This window comes from Eptatretus burgeri, chromosome 9 (assembly GCF_056783735.1).
Source record: "Eptatretus burgeri isolate ZD-2024b chromosome 9, Ebu_testis_v1, whole genome shotgun sequence".
NCBI lineage: Eukaryota > Metazoa > Chordata > Myxini > Myxiniformes > Myxinidae > Eptatretus > Eptatretus burgeri.
The window spans coordinates 9,265,571-9,289,583 of NC_140969.1; the positions used below are offsets into that span (position 1 = coordinate 9,265,571).

The 24,013-nt window shown below is 33.9% G+C and overlaps 1 protein-coding gene and 1 long non-coding RNA gene across 2 annotated transcripts in view; one reads left to right on the plus strand and one right to left on the minus strand.

Moving 5' to 3' along the window:
- The first annotated feature begins 1,408 nt into the window (after positions 1 to 1,408).
- LOC147019497 (uncharacterized) overlaps positions 1,409 to 24,013 on the plus strand; it is a 70,400-nt gene continuing 47,795 nt past the window's right edge. The window contains exon 1 of the long non-coding RNA XR_015061438.1: positions 1,409 to 2,320. This is a non-coding gene — a long non-coding RNA (uncharacterized LOC147019497). The remainder of the gene's footprint in view (positions 2,321 to 24,013) is intronic.
- On the minus strand, positions 16,615 to 19,758 carry LOC147019498 (uncharacterized). Its single transcript, XM_085894042.1, has 2 exons — positions 18,618 to 19,758; positions 16,615 to 18,520 (listed from the first exon to the last, which is right to left on the minus strand). Exons 1-2 carry the CDS (start codon positions 18,729 to 18,731, stop codon positions 17,570 to 17,572), a joined length of 1,065 nt encoding a protein of 354 aa, XP_085750168.1. The 5' UTR covers positions 18,732 to 19,758; the 3' UTR covers positions 16,615 to 17,569.

The window sequence follows — 24,013 nt, forward strand, 5'->3', positions numbered from 1 at the left end:
CAACACACTATAAAGTACATACTATTAGAATGAGAACACATCGAGAAAGTACATACTATTAGAATGAGAACACATCAAAAAGTTCAGACGATTATAATGTCAACACATCTATAAAGTACATACTATTAGAATGAGAACACATCTATAAAGTACATACGATTAGAATGTCAACACATCTTCTTCTTCTTTCGGCTGCTCCCGTTAGGGGTCGCCACAGCGGATCATCCGTATGATCCGCATAGTGATTTGGCACATGTTTTACGCCGGATGCCCTTCCTGACGCAACCCTGGTCGCCTCTTACGACACAGGGATAAATGTCAACACATCTATAAAGTACATATTATTATAATGAGAACACATCTATAAAGTACATATGATTATAATATCAACACATCTATAAAGTGCATACGATTATAATGTCAACACATCCATAAAGTACATACGATTATAATGTCAACACATCTATAAAGTTCATATGATTATAATGTCAACACATCTCTAAAGTACATACTATTAGAATGAGAACACATCTAAAAAGTACATACGATTATAATTTCAACACATCTATAAAGTACATACGATTAGAATGTCAACACATCTATAAAGTACATACTATTAGGATGTCAACACATCTATTAAGTACATCCTATTAGAATGAGAACACATCTATAAAGTACATCCTATTAGAATGAGAACACATCTATAAAGTACATCCTATTAGAATGAGAACACATCTATAAAGTACATACGATTATAATGTCAACACATCTATAAAGTACATACTATTAGAATGAGAACACATCTATAAAGTACATATGATTATAATATCAACACATCTATAAAGTTCATACGATTATAATGTCAACACATCCATAAAGTACATACGATTATAATGTCAACACATCTATAAAGTTCATATAATTATAATGTCAACACATCTATAAAGTACATTCTATTAGAATGTCAACACATCTATAAAGTTCATACGATTATAATGTCAACACATCTATAAAGTACATACTATTAGAATGAGAACACATCTATAAAGTACATACTGTTAAAATGAGAACACATCTATAAAGTACATACGATTATAATGTTAACACATCTATAAAGTATATACTATTAGAATGTGAACACGTCTCTTCTTTCTTTCTTTCTTTCTTTCTTTCTTTCTTTCGAGTGCAGCCTCATGGCTGCTATTTGCATCATTGGTTTGGAATGCGGCTGTGCCGCTGATGCAGTGTCCCGATTACCAGTGCACTGGTGCTCATTTTGCCGACCTTAGAAGGATGACAGGCTGAGTCAACCCCACCTGGTATTAATTCAGCACCCAACGAGGCTTGAACTCAGGATCTTCGGATTGCAAGTCAGCCACCCTAACCGCGAAGCCAACACCAGGCATTTAACACATCTATAAAGTACGTACTATTAGAATGAGAGTACGTCCATAAAGTATGTACCACCTGCACATACCACACAAAACAAGTCTCGGCGAGGATCTGCAATCTCCGATTACTCTTTCGAGTTTTATGGACCGCTTGCAAGGTATTCATGATGTAATGCGCACGAAGATGCCAAAAAGCATCGGGACAGCGCACACACAAACTGGAAATGAACCCTCCCAACCTGCAGGAGCATATTTTTCTCACACTGCAGCAGGTGATATTTAAAGGCGTCACATGATGAAATTTTAAACACTGCACTGCAGGCTTCGATGCATTATCACTGTGAGGCCTCTCTGCATCTACGAACGTGAGAACGCACACCTTGCCAAACTGCTGTGACCGTCGGTAATGGGTTTGAGGACAACACGGTTTAAAATTTGCAGTGGCTAGTTCGGTGTCCTGATGTTAAACGCAAACGAACCCTGCCCAAGAATCACCAGGATGACAGTTTCTAGCTGGGTCAGGATTCAAACCCAGGCTAGGCAGCTTACAGTGTGCATACCTCGAGGCCATATCAACCATGAATACAGAGAGTGATTTTTTTACACTCAAGATTTCCTACAGAGATAAGGGAGGTGGAAGGGGGGAGGGGTTGAAGTACTTGTGCACTTGTGGTTAACACCAAGATGTGATCAGAGATACAGTGCTTGCCTAATCTCATCAGTTGCTTAATGGTTTGATCAAGAGACAAGAGAATTCCACCCTCCAATTCACCACCTACTCTCATCTCAGGATTGTTTGAATGTCCATTGACTAGAATACAGCATTTTGTCAAAGGTAGTGTCAGACTTCGTCGTTGGATGATTGCACATTGAAACAAGAGAGCGAAAGAGCAAATCTCTTGCTCCGACAAAGGGCGAATGAGCAAAACGTGAGCTTTACCTGGTTTCCTATGCTGGTTAGCAAACCCTTGTCAACTGTTTAATTGATAAAAACCAGTTGCTGTCCAGACACGATTTTATGGCTGCAACTGACAGACTTCTGTGGAGTTGTTAAAATTCATGATAATTATTATTCCACACAACAATTTGGTAGTTCTTGCTGTTTCTGTATTTTTATATGACGAGCAAGTTGTCCATGCCAGTCAGGATCCGATGGAGAGGGCAAAAATGCAAAAGGCGTCTTCTGTCATTGAGCCGGCAAGCTGGGAGCAACAAGTCACATCCATTGCCACGTCTGATGCGATTTAAATGCTCTGATGGCGGTGAGGTGCTCCATTTGATACTGTTTGCTCGATACATGTCGATTTTTTATGCCGAGGGCACATAAGTAGGGTAAGAATACTGATTCTGGCTCACTTTTCCCCATGTAAATGAATGGGGGATTTTCAGCGATTCATAATTTTTTTCCCTAAAAATAAATCCCCTTTTTATCCCAAGGTATATTTATTTGTCTCCCCTTTTAACCTGGAGGTTGAACCTCATTGAATTGAACACCTGGGGGTTGAACAGCTCACTCATTGAACCTATAAAGATTTGTTCATTCTCAAATTCCTTCAATAGTTTAATTTTCTTTGCACAATAATCCCCATCTAAAATATTGACAAACAAAACATTTGAATCTTTATATTTTTGAAGATACCCCTTTTGTGCCATTACGAAATGATAAACTTCTCTTAATGCTCTTATCTGACCACCTCCTGAGCCACATATCATTTTGAGATTATAGTAAATTGTTTTTTCATTGTTCAATTGATAACCATCAAAGTTTTCAGTCCATTCAAGGATATTCATTTTTTTCTTTACATCCTCTAACTTACTAGTTTTTAAATTAATTCGCTTATTTGTTTTATTTACCTTTGTTTTAGTTATTTTTTCAATAAGACTTATTTGATATTTTTCACATTCATTATGTTTTCCATTTATATACCAAGACTGAGATTTTCTCCACTCTTTAGTTTGATTAATACTTGGTTTAACCATTTATATATTGTGAAAAACCACAAGTGTAGCCCTTAAAAAACCCTAACCCATCTTCCCATCGTTAAAACATAATCTATTTTATACACTCTATCATACAATATCCATATGGAACACAATCTATTCCATTATCTAAAATAAATCTCTTATCATCAAAGGCTCCTAATGCCTTTTTATTTACTTCTTCACTATATATGTTATGTTTATAACTTCTTATTGTATTCATTTTCCTATATTCTTCTTTCTTATTCATCAAACAATTATAATAATTTCTAAAAGTTATTGATTTCTTTATTACATATTTCTTTATTCCCTTTAACCTCTTATCAATCTGTTCACCATACTTATAAGCATATGCCTTTGCTCTCAATCCAATAAACTCACTCATTACTTTTCCACCCAACTCATCCTTAAACTTACCAATAACCTTTTCATTCTTTTTGGAAAATAACTCACTCTTCTTGCTGAAATTACTTGTATCATATACTCCAATATTTTTCTTCATATCTTCATAAACATCATCAGTTTTTATATCTAGGATAAAACTATCAGTGTCCATATACAACAATGAAACATTTTCGCCATACTCTTTCTTTAAGTCATTATACAAATAATCATACATCAATATCTTTGATAAATCAAGAACTGCTGTTCCAATATAAATTGGTTTATCCATTACAATACTTTCCTTTTTCATATGAATTGCAGAAAAGTTCTCTGAAAAAACCTCTTCTCTCTCAAAACTTGGTTTATTTATCAATCTCGAAGCTTCTTTCCAAGATGTTGCGAATCTAATGTTTTGCCTGTTTCTAACATTTTCCATAGTCTTTCCAAATACAGCATTATTCATTAATTTATAAAAGTCCCCTTCAAATTTTACTTTTGTATTTGCTCTCATATCTGTATTAAATTGAATATACTTTTTCACCCAAGGACTTTGTTTAAATTTTAAAACTCTATGAATTTTAGCTACTCTCAATCCTTCTCTCAAAAACTGTTTTAAGCTTCTCTGATGTAAAACATATCCCTCTTTATCATAGAATGTTGTTAATAACTTTTCTGTTGATTTGCCTTTAATATTAAAACTTTTATGATAATCACTTAACCATTCTTTCTTTGGAGTTTCTTTCTCACATGCAAAAGGAAGATCTTTATGCTTATTATGAAGATCACTCGGGTACCTCAAATCAACTTCAAAATAATAACCTTCTTCTTCGTCATTCAATTCCTCTTGAGAAGAAATAACAATATTCATCAAAGCCTTTTCATAATCCTTTTCTTCCACCCACTCTAATTTACCATAAGGCAGAGATTGAGACATTGCCCATCCATACAAATTATTAGCATCAAAATACATCAAATAATTACTATCTTTTTCACTATCATAATTTGGGAGATATTTATTATTTGCTTTCGCATATCTTTTTGAACATACTTGTGATATTCCACCTCTCTTGGACTTCTCAATCATCAAAAGCATATCAACATCACTGATTAAATCTATATCTTGTTTTGTCATTTTCAACATTGCACTCCAAGCTAAACCAGGAGCTGTGAAATAGTGGGCAGGGTCTAATCCATAACAATTTTTATTATGACAGAGTGTTCTAAAAGCCTCAAACACATCAGCTAACAATAAAACATCTGTTTTTAGATATAAATCATGATATTCTCCAAGGTTCTTTATCTTAAATATTTTCCATATTTCTTGTGCGTGTTTATATTCCTTATCACTTATCTCTTCTTCATAAAGGTTATTATAGAAACTTTCTTTTGAAGGAAGTTGTGTTTCTTTAAATCTCATAAATGAATCCATATAATCATAAGGATAAATTCCCTTACTTGTAAGAATTTTCTCTTTACTTTGAATTTCATTCCTTGTTTGAATTTCCTCTCTCGTAAGAATTCCTTCTTTAATCAGAATTTCATCTTTAATCTGAATTTCCTCTTTAGTTCGAATTTTCTTTATAATTAGAATTTCATCTTCAGTTAGAATTTCTTCATTAATGAGAGTTTCCTCTTTACTTTGAATTCTCTCTTTAATCTGAATTTCCTCTTTAGTGAGAATTTCCTCTTTTGGAAAGAATGAATTAAGATTTGGAAAAGAGTCCGTGGAGCTTAGATTTGATGCGAGGTAGGCTAGTGGTGTTCCCATAAACTTGTAAGAATCTAAAAACCTAATACGAGTTAAAGGTTTTGTGAATATCATTTTTGAAAATGAAATATACTTTTGACTTGTGTTTGTTATAGCAGAAATATTCCCTGGTGTTTTTGAAAGTTCATTTATAAATAGATGTGTATCATAGTTGGCGCTGTTGTGAAGAAAGACTGGAATAAAAGAAGGTAATTTATAATTAAGATTACAACAGGAATGAGCGGGACCTCTATATTTACCAGTAAGATGACAATGGTCTCTAACTTTAGACTCCTTAATTTCCCCCTCACAAATATGACAGATATTGTTCATTCTAAATTCTAATTTTTCTTCTTTGGTTAATTTCATCGGTTCATTTGTTTCTTTCATTAATTTAGTGAGTCTTATACAATCCTTTTCTAATCGTTTTACAAACTCTTGTGAAGCATTTTTTCCACGATAATGTTCAAGTTTGTTATACTTTTCTCCAACAGATGATTTGATATAATAACAGAAACCACAAGGAATATGTTTTTGATATTTATTTGTATATGGTTCTTTTGGATTAGGAGAAGCAGTATTTATCTTTTTAAGGATACATTCAAAATCAGCGTATATCACAAATGGGTGCATGATAGATTTATTATAATCTTCAAAATAAATCTTTTCACCAGGTTTAGGCATTGTAATTACAGCTGATTTATGATTACTACAATATTTTGAATGTTGTTCTAATCGTTCTTTTGTATGAAATGAATTAAGACATCGCTTACAAGGATATATTTTGTTTGCTGTTCTGAATACCTGAGAAGAGATTAATCTTGATAAATTATTGATGTATGTGTAATGTGAATTCTTTCCAACACTAAAATATAAAAGGTCAATGTGTGTTTCTTCATTTTTATAGTTGTTTGAAATTTTTAATATTTGAACTTTGTTTGTATCCGTTAATCCATATACATTAATAGAAAGATTATTCTTTTTCTCAAATTTAGGAATATCTGTTAGTGGCATTGGGAATTTAAAATCTTTAATGTCCAAGGTATTCTCATATTTCATATATTGTTTTACTCTTTCTGAATTACATTTTGGTGGATGTAAGTGAGCAAGAACAGACCAGAGAAAACATTTATTATCATTGTTCTTAATATTAACAACTGCCTTCTTTAGTTTTATTTCTTTTGGTAATTCAATATAAGAAGAAGCTTTAAGAGGGTTTGATTTTAGAATGTGTATATCTAAAAAGATGATTTTTTTTTAATATTGAATCCACTTCCTACCACTGTATTATCAACATCCTCCTCTTGTCTTGATAGTTCTTCATAAACCCCACTATTCAAAAAATCTTGAAATGGTGTTATAAAATGAAGATCTGTTCTCATATAAGGAGTTTGTTCTTCATCTTGTCTTTTCATATTCATTTTCACTCCCATATAAAACTTTAAAGTTTTCATTTCTTTTAATGTCTTTTTAATAAATTTTTCAACATCGGGTTTCACTATTTCAATTGATTCAGCTATTGATGATGGACTGGGTTCTCCAAATTGAAAAATCCTTATTTTTATATGCCCTTTAAATGCCTCATCAGTGTTTTTAATATAATAGTCTCCCTTTACTTTAAACTCATTTTTCTTGTGTTTTTGTGATTGAAGATGTTGATTATAACTACTCTTCAAAACATCCTTTGAACAGATATCACAATGTTTTCTTTCCAACTCAAGAGGAGATATTTGATGAAATAGATTAAATGTGTGTTTGTTGGTTCGGAGGTGTTTTCTATAATGTTTATATTCGTGATTACAAACATCGCAGTACGTTGTATTCACCATATTTATAGAATAAAACTTTGCTTAAACTAAAATTTTCTTGATGAAAATTTCGTTTAATTTATAGGTGAATCTGTGCTTAAAAACATTTTATCCTCCAACTTTTTCACTTAATAAATACAATGTTTCAAGACACAAAAGACAAGTTTCAATCAATCTCTTCATCTGTTAAAGATACTGAGAAATATGTCAAGGATGTAAAATTGAACAAAGATAAATATAACAACTATTGGATAAAAACTATTATGGTAAATAATATGAGTTCTTCAATTTCCTTCAGTGGAAGGGCTTTTAGTATACCTGGTAGAACATCAATTAAAGTATCTCTAACAAAAGTTTCTCCTCTCCTTCTAGTAATATATTCAAAACTAGAAAAAGCAATGAAACAAGAAAAAGTATCAAAGAACAAAAACTTTATGGATGAAGCTTTAGAAAGAAAAGATAAGACCATCTGTAATATGCAAGGAGAAATTTGTATTTTTTTCAACAACCTTAAAGATGTAAATCTTGATGAAATAAAGGATGTTAATATATCAGGTGAAATGACATTTCGTTCAATAGTAGTTAACGATAATTTTAAAATTACCTTTAATATAAAAAATGTTGTCGTTGAATCTGATAATGAAAAAAAGTATATCGATATCGATGGTAATATACAACTGAAAGTATAGATGAATTTCAGTTTAAGTAAAGTTTTACTTTATAAATATGCTAGACTTTCCTGATTCTCCATATGACAAATTTGAGAATTGTCCTGCGTGTGAAAGACGGGGATTAAACACAGAGTCAAAAGCCTATAAACAATGTATATTCTGTGATTATCTTCTAATTAATGATAATAAAAAATATAAAAAGGAAAATAATTCTTTTAGATTTACACCAAAAATGAATTACTTTACAAGATTGATTAGAGAAATGAATGTAAAGTATGAGGATGATAACACACCTTTCCTTACAAGGGAAGAAACTGAACGTATAAGAGAAATGTTCAAAGGATTGTTGTTGTATATTATTCATGGATGTAATTTTCAGGGAAATATCAACACAAGATATTGTATAAATAAAATAATGGATTATCTTGAAATTAAACCTGAACTTAGGATAAAATATAGAGTTTCTAAAAAAGCCAATAATAAATTAAATAACCTGTTTTTCAAATATATAAATGAATGATTTTTTACCTATTTGGGAAAATAAGATAAAATTTAACAACCATAAAAATCTCCCAAATTCATTAAGATGTCTCATAGTTGGTTCAAGTGGATGTGGAAAAACCTGCTTACTTTTAAAAATGCTCCTCACTCCCAACTTTTTAGATTATGATAATTTAATAATTTTCACAAAGTCGAGTTTTCAACCAGAGTATCAACTACTCTCACAAGGTTTTAATGCTGGTCTTCAAAAAGAAGATATAATAGGTTTATTTAAACGTCAAAAAAACCTAAATGATTATAACATTGAAGATATAATTCAACTATTTTGTGATACACAGAGATGTAAAAAGAAATCAAATCTTATAACTTGTATTCTTAGTGATAATACGGATGATATACCGTCTCCCCAAGATTTGGATAAATCAAAAGAACCTCGTTATCTTTGATGATTGTGTTAATGAGAGAAACCAAACGGTAATGGACAGCTACTACACAAGAGGGAGACATTCTTCTTGTAATTGTATTTATCTTAGTCAATCGTACTTTCAACTTCCTCGTCGTTCCATCAGAAACAATGCTAATACTTTTATTTTATTCAAGTTAAATTCAATAGATATCAATAATTTTTGGAGAGATAATTGTTCTACATTATGTAGTAAAAAGAAATTTGAGGATTATATGAAGCACACGACTGAAAAATATAAATATATTGTTGTGAAACAAGATGAGATATTAAGGGATATATTTTTTGTTTTATAAACAATTACATATATAAATGACAACTATTATTATAAATCTTGTGGGTAAATCTGCTTCTGGAAAAAACTTTCATAAATCAAGGTTCTTGTGTAGTACAAATGAGAATATTGTAAATTTACTTAAAAAACACCCGTGATACGCATTGTATCAACAACAACTAGAGCAATAAGACCTGGAGAAGTAAAAGGTGAAGATTATCACTATATTTCAGTGGAGGAACATATGCGATTGAGGAATGAAGGACAAATATTTGAGGAGGTTTCTCTTGGTACAACAAAATATTCACATTGTAAGAGTGAGTTAAAGAAACTAAAATCTGGTGGTGTTGGGATATTAGAAACTAATCCAGAAGGAACGAGACAAATTATTAAATATCTGAGCGGAGTGAAGATTTTATCATTCGGTTTTGATGTTGATGAAGAAACTCAACACAAACGTATGAAAAGCAGAGATGCAAGGATTAGTGAAGAAGAAATTACAACTCGCATTAATGTTAATAAAGAATTTGATGAAATATTTAAAGAAAAGGATTTATTTGAACACATCTACTTGAATGATGAAGAAAAGGAAAATTTCCCTGTTGATCTTTACAATTCATTAAATGATATTTTACAATAAATAAATGGATACAAAAGAAAGAGCAAGAAGATTTAAGGAACATCAAGAGTTGGTTTCAAAAGTTGTAAAACAACAGGAAGACATAAAGAAGAAACGCAGACAGAAACTAACGGGCGAAGAAGCATTTGAAAAAAACAAGAGAAATTTTTTAAACCACTTTTAAAAACTTCCCAAGAAAAAATGAAAGATGTTTCCACAGTTCCCACAGTAGAATATACTCCTAGAAAGCTTCAAATGTTAAAAGATTTCAGTCAAATGACGGAGGAAGAATTAGAGCATATTGGAGAATTAGAACATGATGAAGGTTTATTTCAACAACTGGAAGAGATTAATCAACCCCCTGATTATATTGTGAATGCTGTTCAAAACAATGAATATTCAGCGGATTCAAAAACCAAAGCAGGACTCATTCCAACAGAACAACCAGCAATATTTCATCTTGTTCAAGAAAAGGTATTGATATTTAATGATGAATTAAGGTTCTTAAGTTCTGCTCAACCCCCTGTTAAACTAACTCCGAGATTAATGTTTCTTCTCACAAAAGATGGAAGACAAGGTTCAACTGTGAGGGATGAATCAAAGTATATTGATAAACCATTGGATATGGAAAATAATGATGATAGAGTATATATTGATTTGCTGAACACTCTAAATTATAAGGTTATTCTTTCTGGTAAAAGTAGGAAGAATGAGAAGGAGAAACACATTATTCAGGCTTTAAGTATCCTTGGTTCAGGTATTAGTTTTCTTCCAAATGACCCATCGCAATTAGTTAATAGACTGTTATTGTTGTTCAGCAGTAAGAAGGCTGGAAATAACAATTGTTTTAATGAAGCATCAGCCATTTTAGACCAGTTGATGAACATGAAAATAATTAATAAATCTCAATATAAAGACATTTTATCTCATATTAAATAAGATGAGAAGCACAATCCTGAGTTTTAATTTCACAACAAGCGACCACACATCTTCATTCCCATACCCACTACAACTTGACACAACAAAAGAATATGAGGCATCTTTATTGTCCATGGAGACTTATAATACCTTATTTAATATAACCGAGAAAAATGACAAGTTTAGTTATAATCCGGGAAGTGGATACAAAAGCGATAACAGTCTCACCCGGAGCATACGAGATTTCTCAAATATCTTCCGAAATTGCTCGTCTTATGAAAGAACAGGGTGATGAACCAAAAAATATTGTTATAAACATTCAAAAACATACTTCAAAATCAACGATTAAAGTTAAAAATAACTACAAGGTTGATTTCACAATTGATAATTCATTTGGAGAGTTATTAGGTTTCTCCTCAAAAAAGATTGAAACTAATGGGACGTTTTACAGTGATAATGTCATTCAAATATCCTCAGGAATAAATTCGGTGTTAATTCACTGTGATTTGATTGATGGTGCTTATAATGATGGATTAAAAACAAATACAATATTTTCATTCAGCGCATACTCAACCCCAATTGGTTATAAATTCAATATGGAGCCTAAAAATTTGGTTTATCTACCTGTGTCAGGAAAAACCATACACAGAGTAAATTTTAGGATAACCGACCAAGATAATCGTGTGATCTCTTTTAATGGAGAAGTTATATCCATCAGAATTCACCTACGTGAAGTTTTTCAATAAATAAATACGATGGTTATTGTGAGGAAGCACGAGTTGGGAAAATATAAAATAATTACAGGGGATGGGATGTTCCTTTCCCCGTACTACAAGGGTGAAGGTATGTATCTTGGTAGAGGATACTATAAACCTAAGAGACAAAGGGGTGTCGGACATCAATTTAGAGGAGATGGGATAATTGATACTCTCATGGGTATTGGTTCAACTATTCTTAAACATAAAGACCTAATTGGTTCAACTGCTTCTGCTGTGGGAAATGTAGCAGGTGCTGTAAAGAGTATGAAAGATGCTCAGAAAGAATCTCATAAATTACAAGCAATAAAAGAAATTAAGAAAGGTAAAACTCAGTTGTCCCCCCAAGAACGACAGAAAATAATTCAAATACTTGGATCAGGGTTTCAAAAGTTTTAACATCTTTTTTCCTAAATAAATACAAGTATGGAAGCAATTGATAGTATCTATGATTTGGATGATACTATTATTATCTCAAACTCCACTAAAAAAGAAGATTACTTCAAGGTAAATGCAATAACTGGAACAGACTGGAATACAAATGGTACAAAAAGTTTTGAAATAAATAATCAACAAACCTATTTGAATCTCTCCGAAAGTTTCTTGTTGTGTAAATTTAAATTCACTAAGGCTGGGAATAACACAAACGCTACACTTGTAAATGATTTCTTCTGGAAAATGTTTGATAGTGTGCGATTGTATATTGGAACACAAGAAGTTGAAGCGGTTGATTATGTCTCTGCTGTATCTGAAATGATGAAATTTACACTCTATACATTCAGTGATAGAATGGGAAAGGGGTCTGTCGAAGGTTTTATTCCTGATATGTCAACGGGAACAAACACAGACCCTGGATATATTCAAAGGAAAGGAATGTATAATGATGATACAAAAGCAGAAAATAGTTTTACTGTGGCAGTTCCTCTTAAAGGTATATTTGGATTTTGTGATTATGATAAAGTTCTGTATGGTCTTAAAATTAGATTTCAACTACAAAGGAATGATAATGAAAATAGATTGCTTTTTGGTGTCGGTAATGCTTTTGGTGATCAGAATAAATTTGTAATTGAGGAGATGAGTTGGTATATCAGTGAATATACTCCTAATCTTAAAACAGAAGAGATGTTGAATCGAAGACTTAACTCAAAGAATCCACTCAGTGTATCATACCTCAAAAGAAGATGTCAACACGTTAAACTCAATCAAACTACTTACACGTGGAATTTGGGTGTTCTGGAAGGAAAGCCACGATATCTGTGGATGATTTTTAAAAAGCCAGATGGTGATACTGCGACTGATAAGAATAATGCATTGAGTGATAATGCTAAGGTGAAACAACTTCGCGTTTCTCTAGATGGAACATTTTATCCACGAGATAGATTGGAAATTAATTGGGAAAAAAATGATTTTGCTGAAGCATACAAGTCTTACCAAAAGGTGTGTGAAAGTAATGGAAATAAAGAACCTATTTTGGATATGACAGCATTTAAAAGTTTGTATACAATCTATACGTTTGACCTGAGCGCTCAAAAAGAAACTATAAAGTCTAATCGAGTGGATACTTCCCTATACATTGAAAGAGGAGAGAGTGAAGAAGTTGATACATATTGTTTGCTTTTGGAAGAAACAGAATTGCAGATTAATACAGATAATGGTGTGATGATTAGTCTCACATAATTTTTTTGTTAAATAAATGAGTGGCAAAGTACCAACTGGGGTATATGTTAATCAAATCAATCTTCATAAACTATCATCTTGTGTTCAAAATCAAAAGCCTTGTACGATTAACGTTAATACAATTCAGAGAAAAGGAGCAGTAAGAATTGATTTTTTGCTCACAAGAGAACAGGTTAAAATCTTGAATGACACTGGCTCACTTAAAATTAAAATGACAAAACCAATGTTGAAAAAATATTCAATAAGAGAGACGAGTGGAGGATTTCTCCCATTTCTAATTCCTTTATTTGCTGGTTTAAGTGCGGTTGGAGCATTGACGGGTGGTATTTCAACAGCGGTCAAAACTGCCAACGAAAGGAAGGCTCAACTCCAGGCTCAAAAAGAATTGGAAAGACATAACAAAGAGTTGGAGAAACAAATTAGTGGAAGTGGTGTAATTGTAGATTTTGCTGAAAAACTTGAAGGTCTGCCTGATAAAGCGAGATTGTTAGTTGGAGATATGCTTTCTTCTATAGCACAAGCAGGTGTAAAATTAACGAAAAGAGGTAATGGATTATATCTTTCTAATAAATAAATGAGCATTGATGAGTGGTTGAAAGAATTTGGAAAGAATACAACATCAAATTTACAACTTGTCAAATATTGTAAGAAATTAAAAATTCATAATGTGGTTATTTGTATGAGAGATGAATTAACAAATGTGTCGAAACATACAAAGAATATTATTATGAACTTAGAAGATAATGATGGGAACGGTTCTCATTGGGTTTGTATTTTTAATAGTCAAGACAAATATTATTTTGATAGTTTTGGTCTTCCACCACCTGTTGAAGTCATAAAATTCTTACAGAATGGTGTTTATCAAACATTTCAAGTCCAAGAATTAAATTCCAAGTGTTGTGGTCAATTATGTCTATATGTGTTATTTCAACTCAACAAAAATAAAAAATTTTATGATATTATTTTTAATCTAATATAAATGACATGTTGGTAAAGATGGTTCTATCTTTGGTGTATCTCAAGAACTGGATATTGATTTATCAAATTATTACACAAAGGCACAGGCTGAACGACATAAATATAATATAAACAAAAATATTAACATGAAAAATGCTTATAAATTAAAAAATTATCCAAGCCCGACTGACGCGAATGACTTGGTGAGATTAAGCGATTTATCACAATATATATACTTAAATAAAACGGCTGTGTATTCTAAAGATACAGAAGTGTTGATATTATCTCCAGGTCATACAGAATTCACAGTTCGAATTAAAATAAATTTTTATAAAGAAGGGCGTATCGTTTGTATGAGAATAGAACAATGGGGGTATGATATGAATGATTTAGGGTATAATTGGTCATTTAAAATTAACCTCGAAGACCTGGAACAATTAAATCAGTCTCGTAAGGAAGAATATTATCCACTTGGTATCGAGAATGAGTTTTGTGGAGCCACGATTAGTAAACAACAAATAAAAGAATTTAATAAGGGTAAATATAATAATGGTTTTGCCCTTGTTTATCTCATGAAAACAGAAAAAACAGGATTATATATAATAAGTAAGGAAATACAAAATGATTTAACTATGGGAAGATGGGGAGGTGTTTCGTGCCATAATATTATTCTAACATATATTTCTAATACATAAATGACAGCAAGAAGGCTTCAAGAAAATTATCATTTCTGTGTCCAAGCATACCTTCAAGAAAAGGGTATTCGGTATTTTAATAAATATGTTCCACAACATAAGAATGAGGTATTTTCAATAAAAGATTGGCATTATGCTGATGTTGATAAACCGACAACTTTAGATTTAATTAGAATGTTAAATAATGAAAAAATTATAAGGTTAAGAAAAGGTAAGGCTCTTTTAGAAATTCAAAAGAAATTTTATTGGTTTCCTGTTGTAAAAAAAATTATTTTGGATACAGGAATAACAAGAAATCCTGATGAATATATGTATAATATTCTATGGGGTGTAAACGATTCAAGTATAGTAAGGGATGAGGAAGGAGTTGAAGAAGAGAGGGAAGAGGAGGAAAAGGAGAAGGAGGAGAGAGAGAAGGAGGAAAGAGAGAATAGAGAGAGGGAGGAAAGAGAGAAGAAAGAGAAGGAGGAAAGAGAGAATAGAGAGAGGGAGGAAAGAGAGAGAATGAATAAATATCAAAATATGGAAACCAGTGAGATTCAAAAAAGAATAGAGGTATTAAAGAAAAAAACTTATCTCACCAGGGAGGAATACAAAGAATTAAGAAGTCTATTTGCAATACTTTCGACAAGACTATTGACATCGAGAAGACATGTATTTTAATTCAAGTTTTTTCTTAAATAAATGGAGGAGAGAGTGAAGGCATTTCTAAGGATTCTTTATGTTTTAAAAATTAAGATTCAAATGTGCATGTTGGAAACTAAAAAGGTTTTTGCACTCTGCAGGAATTTTTCTCATAAATAAATGAGTTATTGTCTTAAATGTAAAAAGAAAACTAATACTAAAAATATTTCATATATTAAAAGTAAAAATAACAGGGTTATACAAAAAGGTATATGTTCGGTGTGTGGTTCAAAAAAAAATCAATTTATCTCCAAACACAAACTCGGAGGAGATATACAAAAGTTTTTATCAGGAAGTAAATTTACAACTACTGGAATACAAGGGGAATTACATCTTCCAGGTTATTCTTTCTGTGGTCCAGGCACAAACTTGGATAAAAGATTAGATGAGGCAGACAATCCTAAATCCTGGAGTAAACCAATCAATAGAGTTGATGAAGTGTGCATGAGACACGATATTGATTATGGGAATACCACAACGTTGGAAGAAAAGCATGAAGCCGATAGAGAAATGTTGTATAATTTGTCTCTGATACAAAATCCAACCTTGAGAGAAAAAGTTGATAGGTTCATCGTGAAGAAGATGATTAGTGCTAAATTGAAACTTGGACTTGGAAATTCAAAAAACTTATAGGCTCTAATGATGCCATTAAGACTGAAGAGCAATTAGCTGATGAATTACATAAACCAATATTCACAAAGTTTCAGAGAAGGAAAGTTTATTCCAAGGAAGTTGATTATATCTGGTCTGCTGATTTGATTGAACTTAATAATGATAAGGGGTACAAGTATGCTTTAACCGTTATTGAATTGAGGAGTAGATATGCGTGGGTTGTCCCTTTAAAAAACAAAACAGGTAATACTCTTATGTTAGCTTTTCAACAGATATTTAATAAAAGTAAGAGAAAACCTAAAAAATTGTGGACTGATGAGGGTAGAGAGTTTTATAACAAGACATTTATGAATTTTCTAAAAAATAACAGTATTACATTATACAGTACCTTTAATGAAGGGAAGGCAGTTGTTGTTGAACGTTTTAATCGTACCTTAAAAGAGAGACTATATAAAAAATTCACACAACTCGGTTCACAACAATGGTCATCTTTTATTCAGGATATTGTGGATAAGTATAATGACACGATTCACACGTCAACGAATATGAAGCCATCAGAAACATTTACAAAATTAAAATATGAAAAAGAGATTAATGTCAGAAAACCTAAGTTCAAAGTTGGTGATATCGTAAGAATATATAGGTGGAAATCTCATTTTGAAAAGGGTTTTACTGAACGATGGACGAAAGAACTTTTTAAAATTGTTGATGTAATAGATACAGTTCCTTGGACTTATAAAATATATGATTTGGAAGGGGAAGAGATTTTAGGTTCATTTTATTCACAGGAATTACAAAAGACAAAACTAAACAGATAATACACCTTTGTGGACACTAGAGGGACAAGTCCGAGGTGTATTACAGTATATAATGTGTGTCAAGGGGGACGTTCTTAGATCTGTGAACCCCAAACACAGAATCCTCAACTGAATAGTCAAGGCTTAACTTTTGTTTGTGTGTGTGTGTGTGTGTGTGTAATGGGAGCAATAGGTTGGCGCTTCACTCCCTCCTACTATACACCGTTGTGGACACTCGAGGGCCAAGTCCGAGGTGTATAACAGTATATAATGTGTGTCAAGGGGGACGTTCTTAGATCTGTGAACCCCAAACACAGAATCCTCAACTGAATAGTCAAGGCTTAACTTTTGTTTGTTGATGTGTATGTGTGTGTGTGTCCCAACCCTCACATTCAAAATCTCAACCCCAACCCTCACATTCAAAATCTCAACCCCAACTCAATCCTCGCCCAACACAATGTCTTTTTCAAAATGAGATTTCCACCTATATATATATATTTTTACGTTTTTTTTTCTTCTTCCAATTCTGTCTTTTAAGGCTTTCAGGTTTGATGACGTAGAAAGGGGGAGTAAGCCTGCACTTTCTTCCCAGAACTTTCTTGATCTTGCTCCCATCAAGCACCATCCGACAAAGAACTACATCGATAGGTTTAGATCCCAAAGAGTGATAGCAACTCCAAAAGTCTCCAAAATATAAATAAATAAAATAATAATAAATAAATAAATAAATAAATAAATAAATAAATAAATAAATAAAAGCCCCCAAAAAAGTTTCAAGTGTCCAACATAAACCCAACTTTCCAAGTCTTCAAGGTATAACCACATTCCCGTTGAGTTTCCAAGATATGTATCACATTGTGAGTTATCAATCCAGAACCCACATTTCAAGTATTCAAAGTAAAACCAACTTACAAAGTCTCTTAAGGATAACTCATTTACTGATTTTTTCAAAATTTGTGAGTCTCCAAGGTAGGACCCATATTTAGAACCATCTTGGCAGAACCCTTTTCCTGAGTCTCCAAGGTAGTTATTTAAACCATCAAGGCAGAACTCATTTACTGATTTTTTCAAAATTTGTGAGTCTCCAAGGTAGGACCCATATTTAGAACCATCTTGGCAGAACCCTTTTCCTGAGTCTCCAAGGTAGTTATTTAAACCATCAAGGCAGAACTCATTTACTGATTTTTTCAAAATTTGTGAGTCTCCAAGGTAGGCCCCATATTTAGAACCATCTTGGCAGAACCCTTTTCCTGAGTCTCCAAGGTAGTTATTTAAACCATCAAGGCAGAACTCATTTACTAATTTTTTCAAAATTTGTGAGTCTCCAAGGTAAAACTTGTATTCTGGCTCATCAAGGTATAACTTGTTCAGTGGGTATTGTCTTGATAACTCACAATGAGTACTATTGCTGTAAAACTCTTTTTCAGGATTTTGCTGGTCTCCAAGGTATAACTCTTTGGTTGGGTCATCAAGGACGAACTCGTTCTGTGGGTCTTGGTCGCTCATAAGGTCTTCAACCAAGCCAACAATTTCGCCCCAAGTTGTAGCAAAAGCAGTATTTTCATTTCGTATTTCAGACACAATTTCCTGTGAGAGAAAATAATAATGTATTAATTAAGTTATTTAATTATTAAATGAGTATGCTTCAATCAAAGTTTGAAAATAGGAAAATAAAAAATCTTACCTCAATAGATAAGAGGTTTGAATCCAGTTCATCAACTTGAAGGTTTAGTTCCATAGAAGACAGAGAGTTCCAAGGAACACCAAAGTCATCCCACTCAAGGTCTTGGTCGCTCATAAGGTCTTCAACCAAGCCAACAATTTCCCCCAAGTTGTAGCAAAAGCAGTATTTTCATTTCGTATTTCAGACACAATTTCCTGTGAGAGAAAATAATAATGTATTAATTAAGTTATTTAATTATTAAATGAGTATGCTTCAATCAAAGTTTGAAAATAGGAAAATAAAAAATCTTACCTCAATAGATAAGAGGTTTGAATCCAGTTCATCAACTTGAAGGTTTAGTTCCATAGAAGACAGACAGTTCGAGACAAGCACACAGAACACCATTGCCAGCAAAAACAAATGTTTAAAATGGAGCCTGGGTTTGAAGCTTTTATAGAGAAAGACTGGTGGGTGTGGTTTCCTTTGGAAATTCCCTGGGCAAGCCTAGGCAAGCCTTCATTGGGAAATTTTTCAAAACCATAACATCCTGTAATTTTCTAGTGATTTCTTTGTGAGTCAGAGATGAACTGGAAATGATGTAAGAGTGGGCGGGGCTTAGCAAAAGTAGGCGGAGCTTAGGAAAAGTGGGCGTGGCTTAGGAAAAATACCTTATGAAAAGTGGGCGGGGCTTAAAGAAAAGTGGGCGGGGCTTATTGAATACCTTGTGGAAAGTGGGCGGGGCTTAACAAAAGTGGGCGGGGCTTAAAGAAAAGTGGGCGGGGCTTAACAAAAAATAACCTGTGGCTCAGGAGGTGGTCAAACAAGATCATTAAGAGAAGTTTATCATTTCGTAATGGCACAAAAGGGGTATCTTAAAAAATATAAAGATTCAAATGTTTTGTTTGTCAATATTTTAGATGGGGATTATTGTGCAAAGAAAATTAAACTATTGAAGGAATTTGAGAATGAACAAATCTTTATAGGTTCAATGAGTGAGCTGTTCAACCCCCAGGTGTTCAATTCAATGAGGTTCAACCTCCAAGTTAAAAGGGGAGACAAATAAATATACCTTGGGATAAAAAGGGGGGTTTATTTTTAGGGAAAAAAATTATGAATCGCTGAAAATCCCCCATTCATTTACATGGGGAAAAGTGAGCCAGAATCAGTATTCTTACCCTACTCACATAATTAAAAAAATATTGTATTGGTGTCAAAGCCAGTGACCCATTTCAAATTAACAGTACGATTTGGCTATCCTCGTCTTATTCTCCTTTACGGCCACATTTATTCCCACGTTTTTGTTGGGGTTGGCCGGGGGAAGCTTGGCCCAAGCTTTTCACGAACAAGCTGGCCAGACCGGACATTGGACCAAGGTTAAGGTAAGAATTTGGAATTTTGACCATGATGCTGGCAATAGCTCTTCTACACTTTGCGAAGTCCGCCGCGGGGTCTTTAATTCCCACCGACTAATGCCGGCAGATGGGATGCTGGTTTCTTGTCCATCCGAGGGACGGCACATATTGATGAAATCACCCTGCCTGTGAAACACCAGGATGACAGTTTATAGCTGGTTCGAGATTTGAACACAGGCGAGACACGGAGTGTGCATACCTCAAGGCCATCCTATGCGGCAGCTTTCCTTTGTTTGACATCCTGTGCAGTTGTTTTAAACCCAGGAACCAAGAAACTAGAAATCATTGACCGTCTCAAGTTTTATTCCATCATTTGATATGATTGAGACCTCTCACAACCAGTCGAATGCCATCACTTTCGTTTTATTATACGAGCATTAATTGCTCGACCTATCTTACTGGCAGTTGTCTCGACTCTCTTGAGCACTTCTTGCACTTCCTCAATTTCTTCTGACAGCTAAAGAGTTCAGAGAATCCATTACGTGATGCTGTCTTGATAAACAAGAACATTGGTGGGGTCGACGAGCAGCAAATTTGATTGGTCATGATAATGTAAAATGGCAAATTATTTCGTCGAAGTACTGCTAAACGGAAGTGTTTTGAAAATGCTGAAAAGGTGATTTGTGTTCTGTGGTGTTCAAGTGTTTTGATTCATTAAAAAAAATAAAAGATTTTAAAGGTTGCAGAAAAAAAAGAACTTTCCGGAAGTTTACCGTCTTTGGTACAGCGTCTTTCACACCACCTTATTTAACACGTTACATTAGTTCTACGTTCCTGTTGTTTCTGCCCTTAATGAAGTTCTGAAAAACAGAGTTTCCTGTTTTGAATGATTTTTTTTTATTTTTGGACTGCCAGAGTGAGTAATAATTAAAAAAAAAAAATCTTACTCCTCTCTGCACAAATTGAGAGCCAAGTACTGCAACATCACAAGTTTTTTTTTTATCCAATTCGTGTTTAAAATAAAAAGTTCAATTGAAATCCAGTTGTTCCTCAATCATAAACTGACATGTGCAGACAGACGGACAGACAGACAGACAGACAGACAGACAGACAGACAGACAGACAGACAGAAGTGAACCAATTGCTTAACCCCACCTTTCGCTCGCTCCAAGTGCCAGGGTTATAAGATATCATCGGCAAAGGTGAGATCAGCAAGAATTCAAGTAAGAACAAGAAGGGCACTTGGTGGAGCACATATCTCCGCCACACAATGCCTGATCCACAAGAGTCTAGAGTCTAGACCATATCGGGCCCAATACATTTTTGAATGAAATATCGTGCGATATATCGGTTTAGCCTCATCTCTCAATGGTGAAGAATCGCTTTAAAAAAAAAAAAAAATATATATATATATATATATATATATATATATATATATATATATATATATATATATATATATATATATATATATATAAATAAAATTCTCATAGTTGGATTCGGATCTTCACCAAAATTGAATCAATTCTTCCTTGTCACACACCCAACCTGCCCAACAAGTTTCATTCGAATCCGTCCATAACATTTTTTAGAAATCCAGCTATTTGTCGTTTTTGGCTCTATCTCTCAACTTCAAAAAAAATTCTTAGATCCAGATCTTCAGCAAAACCGAATCATTTCATCCATGTGACATACCGAAGCTCTCCACCAAATTTTGTCAGAATCTGTCCATAACTTTATCAGACGTCCTGCTAGATGTCGTTTTTGGCCCTGTTTCTCAATGATGAAAAAAAATCATTTAAAAAGTTCTCAGATCCAGATCCGGATCTTCACCAAAATCTAATCAGTTTGTCCTTGTCACACACACAACGTGTCCAACAAATTTTTATCCCAATCAGTCAATAACGTTATCAGATATCCTGTTATATATCGTTTTTAGCACTATCATTTAATCGTGAAAAAAAATCACTGAAAAAATTCCTCGATCCAGATTCCGATCTTCACCAAAATCGAATCATTTTGGCCTTGTTACATCCTCAAGCTCTCCATCAAATTTTGTCTGAATCCATCTATAACTCTTTGAAATGTCATGCTATATATGCCGTTTTTAGCCCAATCACTCAACGGCGAAGAATCACTCCAAAAATTCTCAGATCCGGATCCAGATTCAGATCTTCACCAAAATCTAAATCAATTCTTCCTCGTTACATACCCAACTTGCCCACAAAGTATATTATATTAATCCGTCCACAACTTTTTTCAGGAATCCTGTTCACAAACAAACAGGGGTGAAAACATAACCTCGACCCACCTTTTGGTGGAGCAGGTAATAAAGGTAAAGGCAAATGAAGGTAAAGTTTGAGAGCCTCTTCAAGATGAAGGGCCATTGTTGGCAGCATTGTTAATCTGAGCCTGTGAGGAGAGGCAGAAAACTTCCCAAGGAAAATCGAACTCGAGGGTAGAATCACTTTTCAGAACACGAGATTGAATTAGCTGAGACATTATTTCCGATTTCTTCGGCTCTGAAATGTCCTGTCGAACACGTTGACCTGAAAATGTTTGACGGCATTCATAGGTATGTTGGTTTGTTGTAACTCTTGATGTCATCGTGTTCAAGTGTTTGATATGGTGCCAAGTCATCTCTTTATGTGGTCCAGGTATCTGCCCTATAAGGGAATGATGAATCACCCTGCCTGTGAAACACCGGGATGACAGTTTATAGCTGCGTCAGGATTCAAACTCAGGCTAGACAGCTTAGAGGAGAGTGTGCGTACATCAAGGCCATCCTGCCAGCCCTAACACGTCAAGAATATGGCCTGAAACTATATGCGGGCCAAACATTTTCTCATGGGCTGGTTCAAGAAAAAAAAAAATCTACCAGCAAGAGAAGGAGCATATTGTGAGCACTTTGGTCGATTCAAGTGGCTCTTCACCAAGCCATTCGGTCGTTGAGCGATTGATTGACTATTCACTCATTATTGGATAACCAGCATTTAGGTAAAGCAGTAAAAATTGTATTTACTCACTGATGAATTGCATTTACTCAGTCAACTGCGAGTATCTTGTTCCAGGACATTTTGATTGCACTTAGTAAGTGCCAGTGCGTGGCCGTACGTGCAAAAAATAAAAATAAAAATAAAAATAAAAAAACTTTCAAACCGAGAACCAGAAACAACCACACAGGCCGTTCCTTCGCTCTGATAAACAACGACTGGATTGGGACATTGTGTTTATCTATAAATGCGCATAAGAAATCGAGAAATTATTAGAATACACTAAGTCATCACTATCCGGAAGCTGTGCGTGTCCGTACGGAATGTTCACATGCAATCCACGAATTATCGCTTGCATTGAAGTAACAACTGCTGTGATACTTACACACACAGAGTTAATTAAAATCAAAATTAAAATCAACAACAAATAAAAAATACCTCCCTGTCTTTGCTTGCCACGACATTCGCTGCCATTGACCATTGCCACTCCGACGCCACGGGAACGAAGGCGCCCTTTGCCCATCGTGACCCGCACGGCCCGTGACGCCATCGTCGGCCGGCCGCGCACCGGCCTTCGCAGCAACGTGTCCTGCGATTGGTAACTAAATGGCGCATCGACCACGCCGATGCAGCAACGTGTCCTGTCATTGGTTGATAAATAAATGGCCACAACTTGGGAAGCACTTGTCCGATTAATATCAAACCTTGAAAAGGCACATCCTCAGGTCCCCAGCAATATACCTGGGAAGTTTCAATTAAATCGGACTAGTGATTGTCGAGAAACAGCGGTCACAGACACACACACACACACATCGACACAGACACACACAGACACACACAGACACACACAGACACAGACACAGACACACACACACACACACACACACACACACATTGCTGGAATTATAGATAGACTAGTTTGTGCCCGTAAAAAATAAAAATAATAAAAAAATTAATAAATAAATATTCAAACCACGAGCAACAAACAACCACACAGGCCGTTTCTTCGCTCTTGCGTGCCCGCACGTGCGTGGCCCGGAAGTTGGCATATTATTCGTCGTTACGATTATTC

Coding starts and splice junctions, on each gene's coding strand:
- LOC147019498 (XM_085894042.1), bottom strand. CDS start 18,731: ATGAGCGACCAAGACCTTGAGTGGGATGACTTTGGTGTTCCTTGGAAC. Junction 18,521..18,617: donor CAAACCTCTTATCTATTGAG/GTAAGATTTTTT, acceptor TTTCTCTCACAG/GAAATTGTGTCTGAAATACG.